The sequence below is a fragment of the Phycodurus eques genome, chromosome 16 (genome assembly GCF_024500275.1).
Source record: "Phycodurus eques isolate BA_2022a chromosome 16, UOR_Pequ_1.1, whole genome shotgun sequence".
NCBI classification, from domain to species: domain Eukaryota; kingdom Metazoa; phylum Chordata; class Actinopteri; order Syngnathiformes; family Syngnathidae; genus Phycodurus; species Phycodurus eques.
This window is the reverse complement of record NC_084540.1, coordinates 1,032,231-1,059,780: the sequence shown is the minus strand read 5'-3', so window position 1 is coordinate 1,059,780 and position 27,550 is coordinate 1,032,231. Positions and strand designations below refer to the sequence as shown.

Sequence of the window (27,550 nt, the reverse complement as noted above, 5' to 3'; positions counted from 1 at the left end):
CGTATTTTTACGATGACAACCCAGCTAAATGATAAACATTTTCGAGATGAACCTGTTCCAAAGTCAATATTTGTGCGTTCAAGCGTGTAACTATGAGTCCAAACCTTTCAACCTCTTGGACAAATTTATAGATTGGCGCTTTGAGGTCCTTTTTGGAAAAGCGGCATGTTTGAGCTCGCACATGACCAGAAATCACAAGCGTCGTTTTTTGAAGAAAATCATAATAATAATAATGCCGCTTTTGTGGCTATTTTTCAAATGGAACTCAAATCGGAACCATTGACATTTCCGAGAGCAACTGTGATTCCATTTTCTCTCAATCGTGTCACGGATTACAGGAATAATTTCAAGAAATCAATACAGAGTTACGCATATAAGGAGCGACTCCGAGTCCCCTAAGCACTGTTCATATAGATAGATGATGGATCATTTCTTTCGATGACATTCCTATTAAAGGATAAAAAAGAAGTTGGGACCGGCCGCAAAAAGAGCAGCGGCGGGCAATGGTTGAAACTGCACCAACCGCATCGATTGAAAGGTTAACTCGTGCAGGAGTTGCAGCAGTAAAATGCAATCAAAAGAGGAAGGGTGGAGGCAGGAGGACGAGAGAAAGAGCGTGATGGAGGGGAGGGGAGGGGAGGATGAGGGGGAGCGGAACCCGGATGCTGATGCTGAGCGTGTCGGATGAATAGGAGGAGGAGGGGAGCGTCACGGACTGCAGAGCGCTGGACGGACGCCACGGCGGCAGTGATGAGCAACTTGTGAAACATCTGCTCCCCTCCAAGTGGGCTTCTTCCATCGCGAGGAGGAGGAGACGCGGGGATGGAAGAGCACGCTCTGCCGGGAGCTGAGGATGCCGCTTCGGCGCCCGCTTCTCCTCATCTCCTTGTCCTTTCGGAACCAGGGTGGCTCGGTGGGTTCGCCCTCCCCCCCTTCTTCCTCTATTAACCGATGCGGGGCCGAGGAGGGGGTGAGCCACAGCCAAAGCGTGCACCGGATATTGCAAAAGCCGCCCTGGATGCCGCCGCCGCCGTGATGCTACGCGAGCTTCTTCTGGCCTGACGTCGAATGAGCACATGAAGACATCAAACATTGGGAAATGTATTTTTGACACGAGGAGGGAGGAGGGGGGGGGGGGGTCCCTGGGGTCGATTGAGGCATTGTGACTTGGGATATTTGAGACGACTGTGCACTTCCCGAAATCAATCCGCTCGTCTTCCTGTCCGCCACTCCGCATCACTCAAATCTGGAATTTGGAAGAGCGAGCGAGCGAGCGAGCGAGCGAGGGAGCGCGGTGGCTCTTCGCGGTTTGCGGGCGCCTCCGCCGTCGCGTCATTCTCCTCTGATCTACACGTTTTTCGACGTACCATCCCGGGAAAGCCCACATCGACAGTTCATTTGTTGGTTTCAGTCCATTTCCATTGAATCGGGTCGGGGGGCTGAACATCCCGAGGCTTCCACGAGGGCCAAATGGGAGTCGCCCGCAGGGCCCGGCGTTAGATCGACGCCCAAGACTCCTGGGATGAGCCGACGGCGCTGGTAATTCTGCGATGTCGGCCAAGATGAGCAGCAAGGAGCCGGGCCAGTCCAGCCAGTATGTGGGGCCTTACCGGCTGGAGAAGACCCTCGGGAAGGGGCAGACCGGTAGGAACCTCCTGAGCACAACCTTCACTCCCTTCTTTAGCGGTAGTCACCTCATTAGGCACACCCGAGCTCCGACGCGACCTTTGACATAATGCGCCCCCCCCCCCCCCCGCGTCACAACGTACAGCGCCGGTGTCAAACCGGTGGCCCGGGGGCCAGATGCGGCCCGCCGCGTCGTTCTACGCGGCCCGCGAAACCGCATCGCGTTTCCGGCTCAAATACCAGCATTGCAAATTGCCGTCACTTTTAAAAATATCGACATCTTGCAGGCGTTTTGTTAGTTAACGATGCTCTTCTTAAAATAAGTTCAATAATACTGCAGTCGAACAAACTTCCGATTTTAAAAGTAGCTATTCGTCAATTTGTGCATATGTCATAATACGAAGCGATCATACATTCATACGGGTTCGCAGCCACAACGGCCCTCCAAGAGAAAGCGACGTGGCCCGCGACAAAAATGACAGCAACTCGGAATTAAACCTGCAGCACGGGAGCCTGGTGGTTAACACGTCTGCCTCTTTGCTGAGGTTCCGGGTTCAAATCTCAGGTCCGACCTACTATGCGAACTACGCGCTCCCGCTGTGCCTGTATGGGGTTTCTCCATGTATGCTTATCAAGCTAACTGAAAACGCTGTTAATGTGAATGGTCGTTTGTCTTTATGTGGCCGGCGACCAGTCCAGGGCGTAGGCCTACCCCGCCCGCAGGCGACTCCGATCAGCCCGAGTACGGTCCCCAGTGAGGACGAGCGCTCAAGTGCAGTGCTGCATTGCGTCATGCTGAGAAATGTTTCCGATATGTTGGCGCTCTCAATGCGGTTGAACAAAGTGTGCGAACTATTAGAAACAACTCTAGGGGTGGGACAACATATCTTCAATGAGAATATATCGATACACTTGCATTGAATAGTCATAGCGCTGCGCCGCCTACTGTCAACAGTCCCAAACAACCACATAAAAACAGGTTCATTCAATATTTCATTTTTAAACGGCTTGGTTCACTCGCCCAATGTTCTATTTGGAGTTTTTGAACCAAAACATGCTTCTACCAGGTTTCTCTCTTTGCTGCATGGACAAAATAAGTCCCGAGCAAATTCAACTCTGACTAAGGTCAGCAGCACAGTGAGCCGGTGGTTAGCAGGTCCGCCTCGTCGTCAAAAGGTCCCGGGTTGATATCTCGGCTCAGCTCAGGCCGTCCTGTGTGGGGTTTGCATGTTCTCCGCCATTCTTCGGTGGCTTCCTCCCACTTTAAAAACACTCGCTCTAAATGATCTAAAGGTGCCAACGCTCGGTTGTGGCCTGGGATTTTCTGGCGACCATTCCAGGGTGTACCCTGCCTCTCGCCCAAAATCAGCTAGCGTAGGCTCCATCTCACCTTATTGAGGACAAGTGCTATAGACAAGGGATGCATGGGCAAATAGAGGGACAATCCACACAGGTCATGGTTTATTCTGAATCCTCCCTGGAAATGTAACATTTTGCCATGTTACTTTATCAGCCACCTTGATGTTCATCCTCGGCCTGCCGTTCACTTTGAGCGTCTCAAAATAATTGCTATCGTCTTTGACCTAATGTTTCATGTTGACCTTTAATTGTGTACCTCTCTGTATTTCAGGACTGGTGAAGTTAGGTGTCCACTGTATAACTGGACAGAAAGTGGCCATAAAGATTGTCAACAGAGAAAAACTGTCGGAATCAGTTCTCATGAAGGTACAGTTTACATTATCGATCCTTTCAATGGCTTCAGTGCAAGCCCGACACCCGTGAGACCTTTACATAAACATAATCAGAAACCTACTGTTTGATGACTGTCCGGCTGCTATATACAGAACATGGAGACGATTTCATTGAAATGTTAGCAGCTTAGACACCCTGCGCTTATTGAGTTCCGAACTGGCTTGCTCCTGTCCACTGAAAATGTCAAAATGGGGCACTAAGCACTGTCAGCTTTTACTGCAAACTGTGATTATCTTACATTGGAATGATTCCAACTTTTTGGCTTAGGTTGGTAACTGCTAGTCATAAAGTACACGGCATGTCCAGTCCTCTGTGTGCGGGTTTATAGTGCATTGGAAAGATGCCCACTGACTACTCTTTGCATATCGCTAATGGCAGGTATCGCTTTGCCGATGTGTACAGCAAAGGCTTCCTAAAGCACGCTGAGCTACAAGTACTTTCTGCGTTGATGCTAGTGTAGATCATTTTTCCCCCCCCCCTCACCTTTTGTATGTGGGCACCAATGTAGCTCCGTGTCAAATGAATACCTACCACAGAAGTGCAAAGGCTGGACGTGTTGTTAGGATCACATTTTATTTTATTTTTTTATTCGAAGAACATATTCAAATCGAGTTCAGAGATGTTGGCAAATATGGGCCTACGAGGGCCTTAAGTATGGCCCTTGGACTGGAATCAATGTTTGGTCACTGCTGTCAACCATAGTGGCCTGTTGCTTAAGGTTGGAGGCTGGCAAATTACCGCAACACAATGCGCGTCACTGCACAAGTTGAGACAGAAGTGTGGTGGCTGTGAAACGGTGAAGCTTTTTGTCCGACTGCATTACATTTCAGCTAATTCAGTAGAAAGAATTAGAAGAAGAAATATTTCTCTTCTGGCGAGATTTTCTGTACGTGTTGGAGCTTGTCTCTGGGAATGTTTGTCCATTCATCCAGAGGAGGTTCCTGATTTTGTATCTGATGCGGAATAAACATACTGACAATATAGCCAAACTTGAGCCTGTTTCCTCCCTTGCCATCAAAGTCTGCAAAGGTCCAATTATCTGACAGCTCTGAAAGATTATCCTATGCTGTGGGATGTGTTAAAAGTTATTTTTCTTCCTTGATATGTTTGGAAAAGGGTCAGGGCTAACAATCACAGATTAGAAACCTGTTCAATATTTCCACTTGCAAATCCTTGTGCGTGTGGTCCACGGACTCCGTGATTGTGATGTGAAACGGAGTCATAGCCAATCAGGAAGCTCGCTGAAGCTAGCACTGTTGCTGGCCACAAATAGATGAGCAACTGATTCTGTTGAGTATCTGCATAACATGCCTCCGTGTCATTCATCACACCAAAAAAGACAAGGAGAAGAGTTTGCAACTGTAATGGACTGTAATTTCTCGTGTATAATGCACATTCCCCCCCCCCCCCCCCCAAAATATTGTCAAGTCAATAGTGCGCATTATACATAGGTATAGGGGCAAATGGAAAACACTAACATTTTATAAATGTATGCGGCCATCTAGTGGTTATAAAAAAGCTATACAGTTTCATTGCAAAATAAAATTACATGTATTTCGCCTGCTCCTTCATGTCTCCTTTAAAGAATCGTACCCATCTTACAAATTCTGCCTGGGTAATCAAATATATGAGCACAACTGTGTGTTTTCTAATTTACTAAATACAAGTAGGGCTGTGAATTTCAAAATAAGAGCAAGTCAATTTTAAAAAGTATTACGTGTTCAAATAAAGTGCTTCACTTCAGAATAATCCTTTGAAAAAAACTAACAAAATACAGATCCTACTTAATGTTTTGATCATTTCCTGCGAAATCCTGCATTCAAAAAATGCATTATACATAGGTAGAAGGGTTTTCCAGAATTGTGAGGTCAACTTTGGGGGGGAACTATCGTTCAAGTTACTATTAAAGGGGTTTGGTAACAAAAGAATTCTTGCAATATCTCAACGTTATTTATTACATATGGCAATTAAAATTTTGGTTCAGATTTTAGCAAGAATCATCGATGTTGCTGCTTATGATTTGCATTTTTCGGGAGGCTTAAAAAGATGTGGCGGGCCAGATCTGGCCCCCGGGCCTGGCGTTTAGCACCGGTGGATGAAGTAATTTGAGTTAAATGTATCTCAATATTTTTGTCCACACAGTTTTGTGAGGTGTTCATTACTGCATGCAATTTGAAATGGTTTTGATATGTTTCCATCATAACTATTTACTAATGCTTCTTACTAGTCTGCCCTTTTCGCCTCATTGTTTTCGGGCAGGAAATGCAAAACCCGCACATGAGGTCGACCACCTCTGCTGACTAGCTTAATACTCTTGCTGCCTTCCATCATATTTATGTGTCACTGCTCACGTATTCTTCATGTTCCTCTCTTTCAACATCCCCATCTCTATCTTTCGAAACCTTGTCACATCCTGCTCCCCCCACCTCCCTCCATCTGTCACTGCAGGTGGAGAGAGAAATAGCTATTCTGAAACTAATTGAGCATCCTCACGTTCTGAAGCTGCATGATGTCTATGAAAATAACAAGTATCTGTGAGTATCACTGCGTCTTCCTGCTGACTGAATGAATCGGAACAAAAACATCCTTCTGCTAGATAAACAAAGCATGAGTCTGCATTTAGACTCTAGCGGAAGCATCGGCATGGTTTTGCTACCGTGTGTTTGTTGATGGTGTATTTCTGTTTCCAAAGACACTCGTTTTCATTTCCGTTGCCTTTGTCTCCCTCATACTGCCAGGTACCTGGTGTTGGAGCATGTGTCTGGTGGAGAGCTCTTTGACTACCTGGTGAAAAAGGGCAGGTTGACCCCCAAAGAGGCCAGGAAGTTCTTCAGACAGATCATTTCCGCTCTGGACTTTTGCCACAGCTACTCCATATGGTCAGTTCTCTACAGTTCAAAAACGTTTTTCCTATACTGCAGCTTAAAGTTAGTTTCACACACACTGATTTTTAACATCTAAAGGGATTTTTTTTTTTGCCATACAAAGACTGGCCTATGAAAAGCAGCATGGTGCCACCAGGGATCCAGACTGCCAGAAAATAAAAAGAAGAAGACAAGAGTAGTTGTAGTAGTAGTAGAAGAAGAAATACAAGAAGCTAGTCTCCGTGATAGCTTACCTGGCAACTACATTGCAGCGGTAAAACGCTTCACTGAGGCCCGGTGCCCACACGAGCATTTTTCCAATCTTTCCAGGTTCTGCTACAGACCCCACACATAAAAATAAAAATAAAAAATCAGGCATATAACGGCGTTGGTCATATTGTGTGTGGTGTGCTCCGATAATCTCAGCACAGAACACCACACGCAAACATTCTGTTCCAACACCGATCAACCAACAAGTTCTGCTAGGCAGAAATCTAGCGTGATCTAATGAAACCGAAGAAGAAGAAACACTTCCGGGGTATGCGTTGATGTTACCCGAGTGTTTCCGAGGCGAAGGTTGCTGGAAAGCGGGAACGGCAATGACAATGACATCTCAAAAGACTTGCCTCGGAAACTACTATATGCCGCCTGGGGAACCCATTTTTATACAAAAAAATTGTTTATACAACATCTTGTTCCTGAGTTAGGGCACTTCTTGATTGGCTACATTCTATCCAACGTCACAATTCACAGCTTCATGACTCCCCCACACACACACGCAAAGATATTTGGTCGTAAATATCGACCGTTTTCAGCTCTGACCCGTTTCGGACCCTATAATTGGTACAAATCCACTCTTAACGCACATCAAACCTAAGGATAATCTAATGGGATAATCTCATAAAACATCAAATAGTCTGGCGTTTGATGTCCTTGTTGTCCTTGAATTGTAAACAGACATTTAATAAAACTATACAAAACAAAATAGAATACAAATCCGTATTCTTAATGAGTCATGTGGCATTCAAGGATGCTTAGGGCTTGTGTCGGTACCTGAGAGGATTAGATTTTCAGAAAATATAGGTCTGTTTCTTAATTGGATAGCCTTAGGGGTTTTCCACTTTGAGGTTCTACTGTAATTTTGTTTATATCCAGTCACAGAGATTTGAAGCCTGAGAATCTTCTCCTGGATGAGAAGAACAACATCAGGATAGCAGATTTTGGCATGGCCTCATTACAGGTTGGAGACAGTCTCCTTGAAACTAGTTGTGGGTAAGTCATAACTTTTTGTTCAGGTCCTCACGCAAATGTTATTTGGCAATGTACTTTTTTCAAAATGTTTGTGCTGCTATGAAAATAAACGTGACAATTTGCAATGTAGACTAATGAAAACTTTAGCACATTAAGCACAATCAGACGCTTGAGCCTAGCTAACAGAAGCAGTTGGATGTGTTTCAAAATCAGTAGATCGCCTTGTGTCTATTCATTCATTGATTTTCCTCACCGCTTACCCTCACTTGGGTCGCGGGCATGCTGGAGCCTAACCCAGCTGACTCTGGGCGAGAGGCAGGGTATAACCTGAACCGGTCGCCAGCCGACCGAAGGGCACATACAGTATAAACAAACAACCATTCGCACTCACATTCACACCGACGGAGAATTTGGAGTCTTCAATGAACCTAGCACGCATGTTTTTGGGATGTGGGAGGAAACCGGAGTGCCCGGAGAAAAGCCACGCAGCCACGGGGAGAACATGCAAACTCCACAGAGGCGGGCCTGCGATCTGAACCCCGGTCCTCAGAACTGTGTGGCAGATTTGCTAACCGATTGACCACCGTGCCGCCCCCTCCCCTTGTGTCAATTATCATCCAAAATAATTTAACAGACACAATTATTAACTCCGCATTAAAGAAGGTTGTCTGTCCGTCTCACAACAAGAGTGTAAAAATCAATTTGCTGAGCTGTCTTTTTGAAAAACGCTCTCTTTTTCATTATAGATCCCCGCATTATGCTTGCCCTGAAGTAATAAGGGTAAGTGATTGCGTGTACTCGTATACAGTGAGTGTTTGCATTAGCATGTGAAATGATGTTTTGTTCTAGGGGGAGAAGTATGATGGCCGTAGGGCAGATGTCTGGAGTTGTGGAGTCATCCTTTTTGCACTTCTTGTGGTCAGTATCTTTTTCATACTTAAAGTATTTTTAGTCTGTCTCTTTGGACAATGCAGCCCTATGGGGGGCACAAGCCAGTGCAAGCTGTAGGCCGGTCCCCAGCCAGGATAAATGCAGACGGTTGCGTCAGGAAGGGCACCCGGCTTAAAACTTTGCCAAACAAATACGAGCGCTCATCCAACAGCAATTACATAACGGATCGGTGGTGGCCCGGGATAACAACGTCCACCACCGGCGTCATTAACTTGCAGGGCGTCGGTGGAAATTCAGCTACTGTGGGTCGAAGTCAAAGAAGAAGAAGAGGTGGAAAGCAGGTTCTTCGTCAGAAAGAGAAGAGGAAAGCACAGAGCCTAGAACCGAATGTGGGGACTTTGAATGTTGGGACTACGACAGGAAAAGCTCGGGAGTTGGCTGACATGATGATTGGGAGAAAGTTTAATGTATTGTGTGTCCAGGGGACCAGGTGGAAAGGCAGTAAAGCTAGAAATTTAGGGGCAGGGTTCAATTATTTTAGAAATGGTGTTGATGGGAAGAGAAATGGAGAATGGGTTATTTTAAAGGAAGTGTTAGCTAAAAATGTCGTGCAGGTGAAAAGAGTCAGATCGAGTGATGAGGTTGAAACTCGAAATTGAGGGTGTTATGCATAATGTGATTAGCGGCTACGCCCATACGTAGGATGTGACCTAGAGGTGAAAGAGAAATTCTGGAAGGAGCTAGACAAAGAAGTTCTGAGGATCCCAGACAGAGAAGAGTCGTGATTGGTGCAGATTGTAATGGACATGTTGGTGAAGGTAATAGGGGTGATGAAGAAGTGATGGGTAAGTACGGCATCCAGGAAAGGAACTTGGAGGGACAGATGGTGGTAGACTTTGCAAAAAGGATGGAAACGGCTGTAGTGAACACTTTTTTCCAGAAGAGGCACGAACATAGGGTGACCTACGAGAGCGGAGGTAGAAGCACGCAGGTGGATTACATCTTGCGCAGACGATGTCATCTGAAGGAGGTTACCGACTGTAAGGTGGTGGTAGGGGAGAGTGTGGCTAGACAGCATAGGATGGTGGTGTGGAAGATTAGGAAGACAAAGGCAGAGAAGAGAACCATGTGGTGGAAGCTGAGACAGGACGTGAAGAAACAGGTCCAAGCAGGTTGAAACGGGTGGAGGAAGGTGTCAGGTGTGTTGTGTGACAGAAGAGTCTCTGCTAGGATGAAGGGCAAAGTTTATAAAACCGTGGTGAGGCCAGCCATGATGGCCGGATTAGAGACAGTGGCACTGAAGAGACGACAGGAAGCAGAGCTGGAGGTGGCGGAAATGAAGATGTTGAGGTTCGCCAGGTTGGATAAAATTCGAAATGAGCTCATCGGAGGGACACCCAAGGTTTGATGTTTTGGAGTCAAAGTTAGAGAGAGCAGACTTGGATGGTTTGGACACGTCCAGAGGAGAGAGAGTGAGTATATTGGTAGAAGCGTGACGAGGATGGAGCTGCCAGGCAAGAGAGCGAGAGGAAGACCAAGGAGAAGGTTGATGGACGTCGTGAGGGAAGACGTGAGGGCCGTTGGTGTTGGAGAGGAGGATGCAGGAGATAGGCTTACATGGAAAAGGATGACGCGCTGTGGCGACCCCCGAAAGGGACAAGCCCGAAGGAAAAGAAGAATAATTCTCTCTCTTTGGACTCATTCATTATTTTCTTTACACTCTTAATTTCATTATATTCTCACGTCTATAATTAATGAATTAATATAGCTCATTTTAGCTGGAATAAATGCTCAGGAAACGTTTTCTTTCCGCATACATTCATAGCTTTTTGAAGAATAATCCATCTTAAAACACATTCAGACATTTAATGGTTTGTAACAAAAGAAAAGACAAGTGAAAAGCATAAGCGTACATCACACATGGAAACCAAAGTATCTTACTGGTTCTTGCTGAGAAACATGAGCATGCAACAGGAACACAGCCTAGACCAGTTCGTCAAGCAAATATAAACACAGTTCAAGTAGTAGAGAGATGCTTATTTCCTCTGTACTACAGTAAGTATTAATGAAGTCACTCTATTCATTTCTAGTGTGTAGGGTTCCAACTGCAGAATGAGAGATTCTCTCACTGTCTCTCGAAATGTTCTGAACTCCTGTTCGCAAGCCAGTGACACTGAGCAGATTAACGCTGCCCATGGAGTTACGCTACAGTGTGGTTGTAAGCCCTCATCCGACATCATGTTGTCCTTCTTTAGACCGCAAACAAGTGGAGGCTGAATTGAAAGTAGTGCACTCCATTTTGCCTCATTTCCTCATGTCTTCACAGGGCGCGTTGCCGTTTGACCACGACAACCTACGGCAGCTTCTTGAAAAGGTGAAGAGTGGAGTATTCCATATGCCCCACTTCATACCACCTGACTGTCAGGCCTTGCTCAAAGGAATGATAGAAGTCAACCCTGACAAGAGACTCACGGTAAGGCCAGAAGTTATTTTATTACCTCCATAAAGGACGTTAGTTATATTAGTTGGTGCATAGTTTGTAATAGGACATTACAGCCCTCTACAGTACTGGAGTGGAACAACAAGCATATTTCAATCCAATGACTCAGACATGCTAAAGGTCGAGTTTGTAGGAGACATGCATTGTACAAGCGTATCTTAGCGATCGCTAGCAGTTTGATGTTGTACTTTTTGGAATGTAATATCAATGAAAAATATAAGAGAGGTGATAAATTTACCTGTCGACCCACTGAGGACGGTGGCAGTAGGTGGCTGGACCGCAACCACGTACAACGCCATTGTAAAATACTGTATGTTTACACTTGTTTTGTCTCGAGGTGTCGAACTCGTTTTTTTTTTTTTTTTAAACTTTTGTGGCTAACCGGAGTTATATAATCCAGCCAAGAAACTATAATAGTCTCCTTTTGCAAAAGACTGCTGTGTGCGGCCGTTTGAGTCTACGTTAAATAGGAGTGCATGGCAAATGATTTACACAGTCTTTGGTCAATGTCTCCTGTCTCTACAGTCTGTGATTGGCTATCATGTCACTCCATGAAAAGTTTTGATACAATAATTCAAATTAAATCAGAGGCATTAGATGGTCCCAAAGAGGGAGGATTTTTCAAAAGGTCATTTTAAAGTGCAACCAAACAGGAGAATAAAGTGTCTTATAAATTTGAGAAGAATCTTGTTAAGAAGCCTAACAATGAATGAATGAATGAACAAATTGCAAAGTATGTGAAATCGGGCTTCAAACAGTCCAAAATTGAGCCGTTTAGCTTCCAGATGCTGTGGGCGTGTCGCCGAGAGCCCTGCCAATCCCGCCTCCCCCGTCAATCAAATCCACGCATCACCTTTCTTCTCTCACGGCTCCTTTTCAGCGACCGCGATATCACCCGCTTTCATGGGCTGCAGAGAATCACCCACTGAGCAGGAATGATAACCATGAACCGCGCCTCCAGGACGAATTTCCCAAATTCAACGGACAACGCGGTTCTGTGGCCGCGAATGGGGCTCCATAAGCGGCCAAAGCCGCCCTCCGCTCTCCGGTGCCCCTGGATAGTTTGTTGCCCTCCAGGGCGAGGAGGAGCCTGTGAGGCTAACGGCACTAATGCGGTTTCGCTGGACCTCCAGCAACTTCTCGAACCGCTGGCAATTGGCCATTCCACCCGTTTCACCACAAAATCAGGAATATTTGGAAGGTGAAAAAGAGTTTGAAGCCATATCGCAACAATCCAGGACTATATTGTTGTGGGTCTTTGCACATGTTTTCAGCACTTATCTACAAACATATTTACAGTATATTATGCATCTAGAGACAAAACATGAACTTGGTTGCGCTTTAATAATATTTTATTCTCAGGTCATACAGACAGTTTTAACATACATGACAAAAAGGGTTTGTTTTATTTTGTTTTTTTGAAAACTGCAAACTCTACCTTTAAAGTCTGTGCTCTGCTGATTGCTATTCTCAGAATAAAGATGGCTCAGTTGAAGCCAAAAGCAACTTTGCGATCATCTGCTCCAGGCGCAGCAATTTGCAAAGTACAGAGACAAACTTGCCCTTTGTAGGCTCCCTGTGACAAATTAGGTGTGATCTCAAGAGCACACTAGGCCACGTGTTAAGATCCGTTTCACGCAAGACAAACTGAAGGGCTCCGAAAAGCTCCATTACAATGAGAAGGACTCTTTGGCCTGGCATTAAAAATAGAGCTGCAAATTTATTGCATAATGGTTCCCCTTCACGTATACCGTCGCACTCAGGTTGTAAATGAATGCTCTGGAGGAAAAAGGAAAATGATTATGTTGTTACAAGGAAGACAGCGAGATAACTGAGACACAGTGGCACGGAAGATGTAAAATAGAAGCAGAGCTAAAGAAAATGTCGCATCAGTTAGTCATTCAGTTACCACGGATCACAGATTTAATCAAAGCTGCGCATTCGTCTGATGAACGTCTGATTAATGGAGCCTGAAATGAGGTCAGACAGTCTGTCTCTTTTGCTGGACAGCCGTTCCCTTCATAGAAACCACCCACTTGCACAGCAAGACGCATGCAAGTGCAGTTCAAATATACGGTACAGTGTGTATTTTCTTTTCCAAAGGCGACACACAGAAACAACCCGTCTTGAATTGGTTGTGCGCTATAAATAACGCCGAGTTGTGTAATACGACAATGACGCTACGGCTTTATCCCGAAAGCATTTACTAAGCGTCCTACCAGATTGCTCTGATGACATCCGGTGGTATACGGTATTTGCATGGTATCAGGAGCTATATGCTATCATATTCAGAGCTCAATTGATTTTAAGATCATTCGTTTGATGTGTCATTAGTCATTGGCAGGTATTGACACGTGCATTTTTCACTGATTACAGCTCGAAGCAATACAAACCCACGCCTGGTACCAGTAAGTGTATCCCTTTTTTTTTTAAATATATATAATTGTATCTGTTTGTTTTGTTTCTCCCATGAATACAAATCAATATCATCCACTCACAGAACATTAGATGCACCTCCACAATGAAACAGACTCAACAAAGATGACATTGTTTACATTTAGTATTGTTCACAGTGGTGCAGAACTGCACTGCATCATCCGCTGAGACTTTTCGAATGATTCATCACCCTACTGAGCTACTTGAGAGGACACGATTAAAAGTTCCTGCATTTACACAGTCCCTTTCCATAAGTTTATCCTTTAGAGGGAAAGCCAGGTATTTTCCATTTAAAAATGTACATGGTAATATTAGCCTGTGAGCTACTCCACGCTGCAGTTGTGTAATGTCTCGTCTCCCATTGCTGTAAAATAATGTTCTCAACTTGTTAAAATAGCAGACCGGCTTTCTTTCCTGTCAGGAGTGGTCGGAATGAGCCGTGCCCTGAGCAGCCCCCTCCCCGTCGTGTATGTGTGACGAGGGTGCTATCGTTGAGCGACCTGGACCCTGATGTCTTGGAAAGCATGTACTCTTTAGGTTGCTTCCGGGATCGGGTCAAACTCACACGGGACCTTACAAGTGAGGAGTGAGTAAATAAAAGCCATCCGACATCTTCAAACTCAATCACGTGTGCCTATCTGGTGGGTGGGGGGGGGGGGGGAAATCATATTGTTATTTCTGAAAGATAAAACTGATGGTAATACGTAATAAATGACAACGTACAGGATGTTGTGACAGTGTCTACTGTGCAAACACCAGCAAGCATTTAATGAATGGTCACTTTCAATCAGCAAATGCACTGACGTAAGCAAACATTGTATACAAACTCTATCTTTCTTTTAGCATCTCATTACGGACATGGATTATTAATCTGTGCGGCATGACAGGCAAAAGGACCGATCGAATCAATGTCGAATCAAAATGGAGAAGATTAATTTGAGCAACAAAAAACCTGACAACTCAAGATCAAGCAATCATAGCCTTCTTAGCTATATAGCGGGGAAATTGACCGTCTACCGTAGCCTAACAGATTCAAGTCAAGCAGCATCAGGCACCGGAATAACCATTCGATGGTTGGCTAGATGTTCTTTTTTTTTTTTTTTCAAATGTTGGTTGCATGCTAGCCTTTAGTTTGCATCTACTGTACCACGGCCGAGGTTAAGGCATTGCATTCATGGTTATCTCCTGATTTAGTTACTCGATCCTGAATTTCCAATTGTTTGTTTTTGAATCAGTTTACCTGCTCATTTCAATTTAGGTGGTCCTCCCAAATGGTTTTCCTCACGTAGCATCTACTTTCGACACACACGTCTCACTTTCAAATTATGGCGGCAGAGAAGAAAACTAGCTAATCAGAGACTTCCTGTGCCACCCCACAAGAAGAAAACCATTCATTCGAGCCATTAACGGCGTTTTCTCCAACACTTTGCCTTGGTCAAATGACACGCAAGGGTTTGTTTACTACTGTGAACGCTTCATCTTTTGCCTCCCGAGAGAACGTTATGGGTGAATTGTCTTGTATTCTACTGTATACTAAATCTTATTGTCTCTGTTATCTGCAGAGAGAACCAGGAAAAGATGATTTACTACCTCCTGTTGGACAGAAAAGAGCGCTATCCCACCTATGAGGATGAGGATCTTCCACCGAGAAATGACGCCGGTAACAAAGTTACCTTTAACTGTTTTATTGTGGATTGTGCCTCAGCCATTAAACAACGTGTTGTCAAAGATCCACCTAGGAAGCGTGTGGACTCACCTATGTTGACCCGACATGGCCGCTGTAGACCAGAGAGGAAGAGTCTGGAAGTTCTCAGTGTCACTGAACAGGGCTCGCCCACCCCGCCCCGCAGGAACCTGGACACGAATGCACACAGCCAAAGGTAGATATCGCTAAAGATGGTGTACATGAATTGCTTGACCAGGTCTGATTTGTTGCTCTCCGCCGTTTCCAAAAGGTCTCGTTCGGTGAGCGGAGCGTCCACAGGTCTGTCTTCTAGTCCTCTCAGCAGTCCCAGGGTAAGAAGCTCGTTTGATTCTACTCTGCTTTGTTCAGCTGTACTTTACCTGAGGTAAATTTACAACTGGGAATAATATCTCAATGATAAACCTATGCCTTGTGGAACCTGTCCATTAGTTGTCCTAACGTGATAGAAGCTTTCCCTGCAGTGACTGTGGCACATTTATAAAAAAAGATCCTGTAACATTACATAACCTTAATAGTTATTCATGGTGTGTAGGGATGGTTGAGGAGGTGTACATTTAAACTTTCCCATTTATTTTGAGTTTTATTTGATTCTGCAGATGTACTTTACAGTCACTGATGGTGTAGCGATGCACGTGTCTAAATTTGGTGCAGGCAGCGTTGATTCAGTTCCCACTCAGTGACGGTGCGAATGCGAGTGGGAACGATTGTCCGTCTCCGTAACTGAATGCACCTTTCGCCCAGGATCGGCTGGGATTGACTTTATCCCACCACAACCCCGAACAGGACAAGCAATATAGAAAATGGATACGTCAAACTGTTTCTTTGGAAAGAAGACAATCTGTGATGACTAAATATTGTCGAGCAACACTTCTAATACTGCTTTGGAACGTCGCTGCCATGTTTGCATTTATAGCCTTTGGTTATTCTTGTACTGTAAATACAACGCCTGGTAACAATTTAGACCATGCTAAACAAAACTGTAGCTGATGTTCCACAGTGGTAATAAAACATTATTAAAAAAAAACAAAAACAAAAAAAAATGTATCCAGTGTTGTTAATGGAATTCTGAAAGGTTGAGTTATCACACTTCACATTCTCAGCCATATGCATCCCCCTGTCAGACACGTCATTTTGGGAAATATTTTCCTCGTTCATTGCGGACGTCACGTGTTTGCTTGTTGGTTGTGAAGAGTAGGGAGGAGCATCACTAACTCATCTTCCATCTTGCCGGTCAAAGAATCGCTTCCATGCATCATTTCATGACCATTGCTTTCTCTCTCATCTCTCCACATCCTGTCAGAGCCCGGTCTTCACTTTCAGCCAATCAGAAGTCACCTCAGCTTCCTCCTCTAAAGATCCCAAACCAGCGACTGCAACCGCCCCTCGGCCTATCCGCCCAGCGCCCGACCCCAAAACTCAGACCCTGCCGTCAAAAGGCCCCGCTGACCGCCCCCATCTTAACTCCATGAAGTCCCTCCCTCTCCAGACCCCACGCACTCCATCACCATCCCCCTCTCCTCTTCTCTCTCCCATCCCACGCTTTTTCAACTTCCCTTCTCCGTCTGTCTTCAAGTCCAAGAATGCCCACTCGTCCACTAACTCCTCTGCCACCGCTCCTCCTGTGTCGCAGGTCACGCCACAAGGCTCACCACTCCCCACCCCGTTGGGCACACCTGTACACCAAATCCAACACCCTTCCTCCACAACCCCTCCCTCCTCTTCCTCCTCATCTTCTTCTCCCAGAGGGGATGCGTCTGGAGGGGCTTCTCTGTCACTGACACCGCCCTCCAGCCCAGGTAGCAGTGGCGGCTTGGCCTCCTCGAGCTCCGCCCACTGGAGAACAAGACTCAACTCTTTCAAAAACAACCTTCTGGGCTCGCCACGCTTCCACCGCCGCAAACTCCAAGGTGAGAGAAGTTGCCATCACATTATAACAAGGAGAATAGTCATCTGCTGTTCTGAGCCAATCATGTACTGTGTCAAACTCAAGGCCTGGGGGCCAGATCTGGCCAGCCACATCATTTTGTGTGGCCCACTGAAGCGGATGAAGAATTTGTTCTTTTAGTTTGGCAGTAATCTTTACCAAAATCGCCAATTTTCTTCACTTTAACCTGTTTCACAAGCACTTGTTTACACCAAATCCCCTTTTAACATAAATTGGACAATAGTTGCATACTCAAATATTTATTTGCTTGCCACCATTTTCCATGACCTCTGATTTCAAATTCAATTTGTTTGAAAATTATCATTCTCATCAAATGCAGAGGCAATTATATAACGATCTGATGAGGTGATCATTTTGTACGGTTTAATAATGGCTCTCTGAGGGAAACTGTAAGTATCATGCGGCCCACGACAAAAATGCGTTTGACACTCCTAAATAAATGGACTGTACAGTATACTAAATCACTTGTACATCTGTTGAACGTAATCACATGCATCTTGATACTCCTCGGCAAACAAGGATCACTTTCCGCATTTGAATTCAACACACATGCTATAATTAGGGCTGTATGTATAATTCGGACTTTAACGTTTGAATCCCCTGCCCCTCTACTTATGTCTTTTGTGTTTGTCCATTCTGTAGTCCCAACATCAGAGGACATGTCCAGTTTGACTCCAGAGTCCAGTCCAGAGTAAGAGCATGTTCATCTTTACTTCACGTGTAAAGATTAGACTGAATAGCCGCATGAGCTCTATTAGTAGCATGACATCGTAGCAGCGGGCAGCCTGTAGTAACTGACCAATGAATTCAAAATCAATCAGCAAATAACAAATCACATGGGACAAACAAAATACAAATCAGAACGGTCTTACAGCTGTGCAGAAAGTACAAACTTGAATAGGCCTTTTCTGAGAGCGATGGTACAAAAACGTACAGTATGGTCGGGAATAGTTAGTCGCTGCCTCTAACGTGCAGCGTTACTGATCGGGATCAAAATAAGAGAGAGAAATAGAAAGTGAGGGATTTAGGGAGGGGCCCTGTGATCTCCCCCCCGGCTCCCGTCCAGAACCGCCACTGCTGACAGGATAAGTGGTGGACCAACTTTTTGAAACTCAGAGCTACTTCTCGGGTACTGATTAGTAGTACTAAGGGCTCCCAGTTTGATACACGCTTCTGAAATAATAAATTGCTTCAATTATTTGGGTGTAAATCGTCTCATCATTGTTGCGTCCACGAGCTTGTCTCCAGGAGTGCTGCGATTTGGTCTGAGGCCACAATACTGATCTTTGAACTCTACTTTTATTTTCAAATGTACACCAATGCAAGTAAGTGTGATTTAAAACAAAATAGATTTTTTTTTTTATTGGATTTGCCACATAAAATATGAAGCATCTCACTGGTGATCTTTTTTTAGAACAGGCCCAAAGGCTACTCGTGGTCCTTGGGGGATACCATGTTGGTAACCCACGTGGTGGGCAACGGATAGATGTGGTGATGGATTTACAGTATACAATTCAGTCCAGTTCAGCAAGGCACTTGGAAACTCTTTATTTGGCCATATTTGATGTTCATGATTTTGTTTAGTCGAAATGTAAAGCAAATTATGAACTACAGTAAAACTGTTAAAACGGTTTTCTGAGTGAGACTAAATATTCAGAGGACTTTGATTTTACACACTTTTGCTGTTGCTTCTAATGTGTGCATGGAACTATTATTTACAGATTGGCGAAGCGGTCCTGGTTTGGAAATTTTATCAGCCTGGAGAAAGAGGAGCAAATCTTTGTTTTAATTCGAGACAAACCCCTCAGCTCAATAAAGGCAGACATTGTCCACGCATTTCTCTCTGTAAGTACGACAGATTTTCACTTCAGTGATTTCAAATAATTGGATGGAACTTTGATTGTGACATTGAACAGGGGAAAACAATCATGTGTGTGTGTGTATATATATATATAAAATATATATATATATATATATATAAAATATAATACATATATAAAATATAATACACACACACACACACACACACACAGAAAGTATTCAGAACCCCTTAAATTTTTCACTCTGTGTTATATTGCAGCCATTTGCTAAAATCATTTAAGTTCATTTTTTTCCCTCATTAATGTACACACAGCACCCCATATTGACAGAAAAAAACAAGAGTTGTTGAAATGTTTGCAGTTTTGTTAAAAAAGAAAAACTGAAATATCACACAGCCAGAAGTATTTAGTAGAAGCACCATTTTGAGCGAATACAGCCATGAGTCTTTTTGGGAAGTTTTTCCCACCTGGATTTGGGGATCTTCTGCCATTCCTCCTTGCAGATCCTCTCCAGTTCTTTGAGGTTGGATGGTGAACGTTGGTGGGCAGCCATGTTCAGGTCTCTCCAGAGATGCTCAATTGGGTTTAAGTCAGGGCTCTGGCTGGGCCATTGAAGAACAGTCACGGAGTTGTTCTGAAGCCACTCCTTTATTTTAGCTGTGTGCTGAGGGTCATTGTCTTTTTTGAAGGTGACTCTTCAGCCCAGTCTGAGGTCCTGAACACTCTGGATTAGGTTTTCATCCAGGATATCCCTGTACTTGGCCGCATTCATCTTTCCTTCGATTGCAACCTTTCGTCCTGTCCCTGCAGCTGAAAACCACCCGCACAGCATGATGCCGCCACCACCACCACCATGCTTCACTGTTGGGACTGTATTGGACAGGTGATGAGCAGTGCCTGGGTTTCTCCAAACATACCACTTAGAATTAAGGCCAACAAGTTCTAGCTTGCTCTCATCAGACCAGAGAACCTTATTTCTCACCATCTTGGAGTCCTTCAGGTGTTTTTTTAGCAAACTTCATGCAGGCTTTCATGCGTCTTGCACTGAGGTGAGGTTTCCGTCGGGCCACTCTGCCATAAAGCCCCGACTGGTGGAGGGCTGCAGTGATGTTTGACTTTCGAGAACTTTCTTCTCTCTCATTTGCTCTGACAAGCACTGTGAGCTGTAAGGTCTTATATAGACAGGGTTGTGGCTTTCCTCATCAAGTCCAATCAGCATAATCAGTTGGACTCCAATGAAGGTGTAGAACAATCTTAAGGAGGATCAGAAGAAATGGACAGCACCCGAGTTCAATATATGAGTGGCACAGCAAAGCGTCTGAATACTTCTGGCTGTGTGATATTTCAGTTTTTCTTTTTTAATAAATCTGCAAAAATTTCAACAATTAAGTTTTTTTCCCTGTCAATATGGGGTGCTGTGTGTACATTAATGAGGGGGGGGGGAAATAATAACAAAGAGTGGAAAAAAGGTCTGAACACATTCCGTACCGTACCATATATATATATATATATATATATATATATATATATATTTTTTTTTTTTTTTCTTTTCATTTAATTTTTAAACTTTTTTTTTTTTTTTTTCCTGAATTTATTTTTCTTCATCTCCAGATCCCTTCCCTCGGTCACAGTGTTGTGTCTCAGAACAGTTTCCGGGCAGAATACAAGTCCTCTGGTGGGCCCTCCGTCTTCCAGAAGCCTCTCAAGTTCCAAGTATTATTTTCTTCCTCTGTCCTGACAAACACTCAAAGATTTCTTAGCTGTTTAAAATGTAGTCAAACAGATTGTAAGTGAAGGGAGAGAGATTTGTCATGAGCTTCTAACTAGCCAGGCTCCATATCATTTATTTCAGAAGAATATCCATTATCTGTCAAGTGGTGTGAATTCCAAAAAGAATGGCTTCATTCAAGAAAAAAGTCACAAATGAATGAAGTTTGATTTGATGTCTTGTATGTCCGATTGCGCGGTTGCCTTCGGTTGTAAATCGTGTGCTCTGTCCTCCCCCTCAGGTTGACATTGGTTACTCGGAGGGAGATAGAGAGCTGGAAAGGGAGCGAGCAGAGAGGGAAGACAGAAGAGCATTGGGCATATACAGCGTCACCTTCACCCTAATAACAGGTCGAGTGATCCATTTATAGTTGGCGAGAGAGATATGCAACTGCAGAAATATAAGAATCGGAGATGCGGGGCCAATACCTTTTCACGCCATCGTGCATGTCGACTGCCTTCTCCACCCAGATGTGTCCTTGAGTCACATACAGTACTGAACTTGAGAGATAGTTTATACAAGCATCAGTCGCTCCTCTCTACTTGTGTCTGGCAACTTCTTGAGCTTCCGAATTGGCTGTTGTTCCTGTCACGTACGTGGTTAGGGCGAAGGCGAGGAACGCAAGGCCAGAACATGGTGGACCCAATTGCAGGGAAGCAGGGAGGCAAGGCAAGAGTGCGGGAGTCTCAAAATAATCATATTTATTCTTCAAAAAGGGAAAAAAAGAATATGGGATAAAGCAAAACTGAACAAAGTCCCACAACAGATAACAACCAAACCAAAGTAACAAAGAAACACTTGAATATCTAAAACTGGAAACAAACTATGACCTGTGAGTAAGACGTGGAATAGAGAAGGAAAATGACACCTGACAATGACATACCACAATCATAAAGACAACTGGTGACTATGACATGGCAAAGACATGTGACAACGACAATGAGCCGACAAGACGTGAAAGAAACCACGGAACTAAATACAAACAAATTGACGAGACAACGAGGAACACCTGGACGAGACACGAGCGGCTGGAGAGAGCTGATTGGTCGACACAAAGTAGACGAGAACAGGTGGACACGACAACCTAATGAGCACACGACAAACATGGAACACAGGAAAACATGGAACAAAACTAAACATAACCCAAACCAAAACAGTTCCATTTCAAATCACAATCGGCTGAAAACGAAGTTGGCCGCACACACAAGGAATTGTAATCGTAAATATTTTGTATTTATTGTTTCCATTTTTCCCCCAAAATTCTTCTACTTACTGTATAATCCCGCAAGAGGAAATTCAGCCTACGCGCCGATGTTTATGTTTTTGCTTACACACCCCGTAACGAAGCATGCCGGAAGATACGTTTGGACTGAAAGGGCGTGCAAACAATGCTGTACCTCTTGAGCGAGGGCTCGGGCGGGAGTGGGGAGAACTTGCTCGCGCTGAAGAGATTTTCCTCCGCTTCTTCCTTGCAGGTCCTAGTCGCAGATTCAAGAGGGTGGTAGAAACCATTCAAGCCCAACTTCTTAGTACTCATGATCAGCCTTCTGTGCAGGCACTGGCCGGTGTGTAACGCGCAAAAACTCATAAGCCGTATTTACGTGTAGGTCCATTTTTGGTCATCTGATCTCTTTTCTCTTCAATTCTACCTTGTGACCTTCAGATGAGAAGAACGGCAAACCCTCCCGCCAGCCCAGCACGCCTTCACGTCAGAATTCCAAGCGTTCCGAAAGCGGATCGGATCGGTCCGAGAAGGAGCGTGCGGCGGATGCGGCGAGTGGAAGCGGCAGCAACGGTGGCGGCATCTTACAAAGGCAAGGGTCGGGGAAAGACAAGGCCAGACTTCTCTCGACATCCAATGGGACGCAGTCGCACCCCTGAGAAGAATGCTTTGAAGACCCTCCTCTGTCCTTTATTCTAGCCAGATCCTTTCAATCCTGTTTTCTCCTTTCTGCCTTGCTATTTGGCCATCAGTCGGCTAGCGACAGATTGGAAACGGGAAAAGATTTTACTTAATGCTCAGTGGAAGTGCTGATCTTTTCTCAGTCCTCAAGGACAACTCGGAAGCAAGATCCCCAACCCCCCCCCCCCCCCCCCACACACACACACACACACACTTTAGCAGAAAATCTCACAAGAAAAACACTTCACTCGCTAATGAAGAAAGCACATGACCCGCTCACTAATGTATTGGATGCTTCACGTAGTTCACTGCTGCAAACCTCTGATCGACGCCCAATGACGGAGCACCGGCGCACAGACGTCTTCGTTATCATCTCCTCAACATTACCTTGCACCTAACTAACATGATGAGTCACATGATCTTATGGAATGTCTATTTAAAATGAGCAAAAAACGAACGTCGTGTCTTGAGAAATGGACAAGAACTGGATGGGTCCGGATTAAGTAAGGTTTCTCGATAAGCAAAGGGATGCTGTATTGGAGCAAAAACAAAGTGAAATAGCTGATGAAAACACATAAAGACATCACAGAGGATGGATCTGATGGGGCGGGGCCGGTCGGAACCCTTCAGATACCGGCTGTGACCTGTTTATCAAAAATCTTGTCCTCGAGTGTATGAGATTCATTACGTCTCACAATTATTTCTGAATTCTAACGATAAACGCTATGATACCGTATTGCCTTTAACGGAGGAGAAATAGTGGATCGCCATTTAGATTCATCCCCGTTTTCCACTCTCAAACAAAAAAGTCTGTTAGATGCTAGCGAGGGAGACAAAACATAATGGATCACAACAGGTAATTGGAGGACAACAAAGGTAGCAGAAAGCATCTTCAATCAACTTCGAGATGACAATGAAAGTTGTTTTATTTATTGTCTTGTTGATTAAACACGGGATTACCTGGATGTAGGTGTGGTGATCTGTTTAACATCAACATACTTGTCCTTATTTTTCACTGTAGTTTGCCCCTCTGTGTATATTGCGATTCCAGCAGTGAACTAAATCGATTCTTCGCTCCGGACACGACACGGGTCTCAAGGGACCCGCGGTCTGACTAACACGTACTCGTCGATCTTGGCTTTTAATAGCAGCTTGAGTTTCACGAGACATTGGAAGAGAAAAGACAACCATTCTGCTCACAGTATGTTGACTGCCGGATGTCAACATCAAGAGGTTCAAAAGAAAGAACATTGAAATTGTAACATAACAAATATTCAAATTGGCTTCTTTTGCAGCTAGAATTACATTTTCACGTTGAGCTACAACAGCCACTGACTGCAGCTTTATTTCAACTTGTCTGTGTTTTTATTTCATGACGCTACCTGATAGCACGTTACTCTGTTTTTCTGTTGCTCATAGTTACATTATTTACTGCGATATTTCGCAAAAACAAAAGAATATTCGCTGATTTGATGAAATTAAACTGCCAAGACTTCAGATACATTTGGACAGTCATTGCTTTACAGTCACGAGGGAACGTGTTCGTGATAGCAAAGCAGAAATACATCAATAATCACAAAGAAAGAAAAGAAATGAACTATCCGCATTTACCATCCCAAATCAAAATGCCGAGTAATGAGAAATCAGAAACCGTCAAAAAGCACCTTTGCGTTTTGTTGTTGTTTTAATAATTATGACACGATAAGGACAAATAATGTATTGCTCGCAAAGGGCAAAAAAAGAACTTCAAAAAAGAACACACAAATGTAAAACACATTGATTGCGATGCGTCTGTCATTGTAAAAATGCTGCACACAAATTGCTTAGAGGAGGAAAGGCAATAGAAAATTCAAGCCACATGGAAAGAATGATTGTTTTCCTTTTTTCTACTCAACTCCGGTCTTTCAGTGTTTTCATGCCACCAGCAAACTAGGCAGTATCAAAATGGATGTTTATCATTTCAATATTGACGTATTTTATTTGTTCAATTCTGTATGTACAGTCTGTATTAGTTGAGCTTATGATGCTCTTTTACTGAGCATCGTAGCTTTTAAAATTGTGAAAATGAATGCTGCGAAAACACTTTCCAGTGTTATTGTGTTGTGTTGTTTATTTTGAACCCACAATCTGTCCATGTGTTGATGTTTGCTACTGTGAGCAACTCACGCCTCCAAAGATAACATTTCCACTCATCCACGGCAAGAGATAAACGAAAGACTTTTAGTTCTGTTTTTTTTTTTTTTTTGTATCTGTTATCTGTTGTTGTCTTTGACACTCTTGGCAAAAGAGAGCACGAGCTACCGTATGTTTCTGGAATGTAAAGAAAATGAGCGCAAATGTGCATGTAACACTGTTCAAATCACAGGCACTCCACCTTTCCCAAAAAATTCAACATAACTTGTAGCTACTCTATAGCAAAGTATGGCAGCGGTCTTTGAGTCCTCCCAAAAATATCGATTGAGATGATGTTTTCATTTTCTTGGTTGAAATAAATACAGCGCTGGATGACATGACTACGTGCTATCGCCGCATGCTGATATTTGCATTGAGCTCAAAGCTGTGAAATCCTGTGTGGCTCACGATGCCGCGTTGTGACTACAAACTTATGTTTCTGGTTCTTTCTGTTTATTGATTCAAAACAATGTAACACTGACATGGATACACCTTGGTAATGAGCTTGCACTTATTTCTTTTCATGCACTGAAAGGGCGGGAAACAAACGTCAAGTCTGTTTGTCTCCTTTCTACGTCTGCGGTTTTGATCGTTCTAGAAAATGGAAACGTGACACATTCAACTAAAAAATTGTCATTGTTTTATGAAAAGAATGGGGAACATTTGTTTTGGTTTTTAGTCTTCCTCACCTCATACGACACGATCACTTTCTCTATTTCAAAAGGTGCCGCTCTTTTCCCATACTCAGCTAAAAGGTAGGCCTTGACAAACGTGGCCCACCCACTTTAAAGGTCGCAGCCTCAGAAATGTTTATGCATACAAACATAAATGAGAGACACGACATCAAGTCAGACCGAGTCAGAATGCATTGCAACTATGGAAAACAACAATCCATCCTCAACCCATCAGTCATCTGTCATCTGTCATGTAATCTCTCCTTCCCTTCGTATACATTTGACACCGATTACTTTATGCACACTATATGCCATCGTCTGTCTCCATTGTATGCCATCTGTGTCCATGTAGCGTTCTTTGTCTTTTATCGACACTGTAGTCGCCATAAAACTTTCTCCCTCATTATCCTTGTGTCATTCTTCCATTACCGCTTGTACTGGTAGCACTACAATCATTTGTCTCCCACCCATACGTGCACCAGACGCAACGCCGTCGCTGACCCTCCGCTCAAATGAAACACATTTCATCTTAACGATGAATAATGACTGCGACCAGGGGAAACGTAGTCATTATCAGTGACCAATAAACAACAATGCAATTATATGTGGGTCACCGATCCTCATCTTGACATTGAATGACACACTTGTGATTTTTGCCATCGGATAATTACATCAAAACAAAAGAAAATATGATAACAGGTGCTCTCTGTTTTGTTGGCGGACTGGGTGATGGCTAGGATATTTTACTATCTGAAATTACGTAGACACAGTTTAACCTCTAAAGTTGAGCACAATCCATTTCAAAACAAACAAAGAAGTCATAATCCAGAGGACCAGGACTGTGAGCAAGTTAGCATGATGTCTGCCTCACAGTCGAGAGGTCCTGGGTTCGATTCTGGGCTCAGGTCCTCCCGTGTGGAATTCGCATGTTCTCCTGCTGCTTGTGTGGGTTTTCTCTGGGGTCTGGCCTGCTAAAACATTCATGTTAGGCTAATTTAAGATTCGACGTCATCCGTTGATGTGAATATGACTGGCAGCCAGTCCAGGGTTGACACTGCCTTCTGTGCAAAGTCAGCCGGGATGGGCTGCAGACCACAAGCAAGCCTAATGAGAAGTCCCATAAAAGTAATGCATAGATCATCCGAAAAACCTTCAACTTTACACTCATACGCGCGCAGGGTGGGCAGGGGTCGCGCCCCTCGTCTCTGTGTTCTTCAAGCCGGTCGGAGCCGAGCCTCTTACTTCACACACGCTGCACATTTATAGTACTCACACACTGGGCACACTCCCATCTCATACTGGGTCCCCTGGGGGACTGGCACGAGGAGTTATGAGGCCGCTTTCCGGTCTTCTCTGCCCTGCCGGTCCTCCAGTTCGACTGCATCATGCGCCCGTCGCTGTCGGGCTGGGGAGGACACTCGGCCAGGTGTCCCGGCACTGCGGCCTCCTCTCTGGCCCGCCGTGCCTTTCCCCCGCAGCTTTTTAATGCACCGCCTACATTCGCACATCCTTTGGGGAGCTGGTTGGCCTAGCCCACAATTCCTCGATGTGCCGGCTCAGCAACTCCGTACACCCGTTGACTAACATGCATGTGATATGGTGTTCGTTCACTAATACGTTCGATAGACACGCGATAGGCTTGAATTGCTTGCGCTGGGACCACTGACAACAACACAGGTTCTACTAACCTATCAACTCACGGGTTCTTACAGGTGTTTAGGCGCTAAAAATCATAAGGCGTCTTTGGGCCGTGCTTTGTCTGGTCCCTCACCTAGGACCTGTTTGCCATGGGTGACCCTGCCAGGGGGCATAAAGCCCCAGACAACTTAGCTCCTAGGATCATTGGGACACACAAAGCCCTCCACCGGATAAGGTGACGGCTCAAGTATGCTTACTGTATGTTGCGTGTCAAGTCTGCACTAAGGACGAGCATTTAATGTGGCTTCAACTACACTCAAATTGAAGTTATCGGTTCATGTTGATGAGGCAATTGTGTAACTTGTGTGGCACGTATTACCAAGTAATGGGTACGGTTAAGCTAATGCTCTTTTTGTACTGTGGATAAGTGATATTCCTGCCACTTGGCAGCTGCTGAAAGTAACCAAAAAGTTCCTTGTCATCTAATGTACTTACTTTTGAAATCGAGTAGTCAGTAAAGTAAGTTACTTTAAGCTCAAGTAACCACTAAAGTAACCAAGTTACTTTTTCAAGGTAACTGGGGCAACACTGGGTATGACCCATCG

General features: G+C 44.4%; 1 protein-coding gene across 3 annotated transcripts; it reads left to right on the top strand.

The window, feature by feature from the left end:
- Positions 1 to 647: 647 nt before the first annotated feature.
- On the top strand, positions 648 to 25,700 carry LOC133414893 (serine/threonine-protein kinase BRSK2-like). 3 transcript variants are annotated; one of them, XM_061700598.1, is made up of 20 exons: positions 648 to 1,644; positions 3,257 to 3,351; positions 5,827 to 5,912; positions 6,117 to 6,257; positions 7,398 to 7,514; positions 8,240 to 8,273; positions 8,343 to 8,411; positions 10,711 to 10,857; positions 13,261 to 13,292; positions 13,742 to 13,906; positions 14,883 to 14,980; positions 15,050 to 15,200; positions 15,276 to 15,336; positions 16,656 to 16,932; positions 17,613 to 17,661; positions 18,692 to 18,815; positions 20,402 to 20,503; positions 20,800 to 20,908; positions 22,034 to 22,123; positions 22,222 to 25,700. In XM_061700598.1, exons 1-20 carry the CDS (start codon positions 1,551 to 1,553, stop codon positions 22,437 to 22,439), a joined length of 2,259 nt encoding a protein of 752 aa, XP_061556582.1. In that variant the 5' UTR covers positions 648 to 1,550; the 3' UTR covers positions 22,440 to 25,700. The 3 variants fall into 3 exon arrangements, with proteins under 3 accessions (XP_061556582.1, XP_061556581.1, XP_061556580.1); XM_061700597.1 differs by having other exon boundaries at positions 16,326 to 16,932; XM_061700596.1 differs by having other exon boundaries at positions 14,883 to 15,200; positions 16,326 to 16,932.
- The last annotated feature ends 1,850 nt before the right edge of the window (positions 25,701 to 27,550 follow it).

Coding starts and splice junctions, on each gene's coding strand:
- LOC133414893 (XM_061700596.1), top strand. CDS start 1,551: ATGTCGGCCAAGATGAGCAGCAAGGAGCCGGGCCAGTCCAGCCAGTAT. Junction 8,412..10,710: donor TCCTTTTTGCACTTCTTGTG/GTCAGTATCTTT, acceptor ATGTCTTCACAG/GGCGCGTTGCCGTTTGACCA. Junction 17,662..18,691: donor ACTCCAGAGTCCAGTCCAGA/GTAAGAGCATGT, acceptor TATTATTTACAG/ATTGGCGAAGCGGTCCTGGT.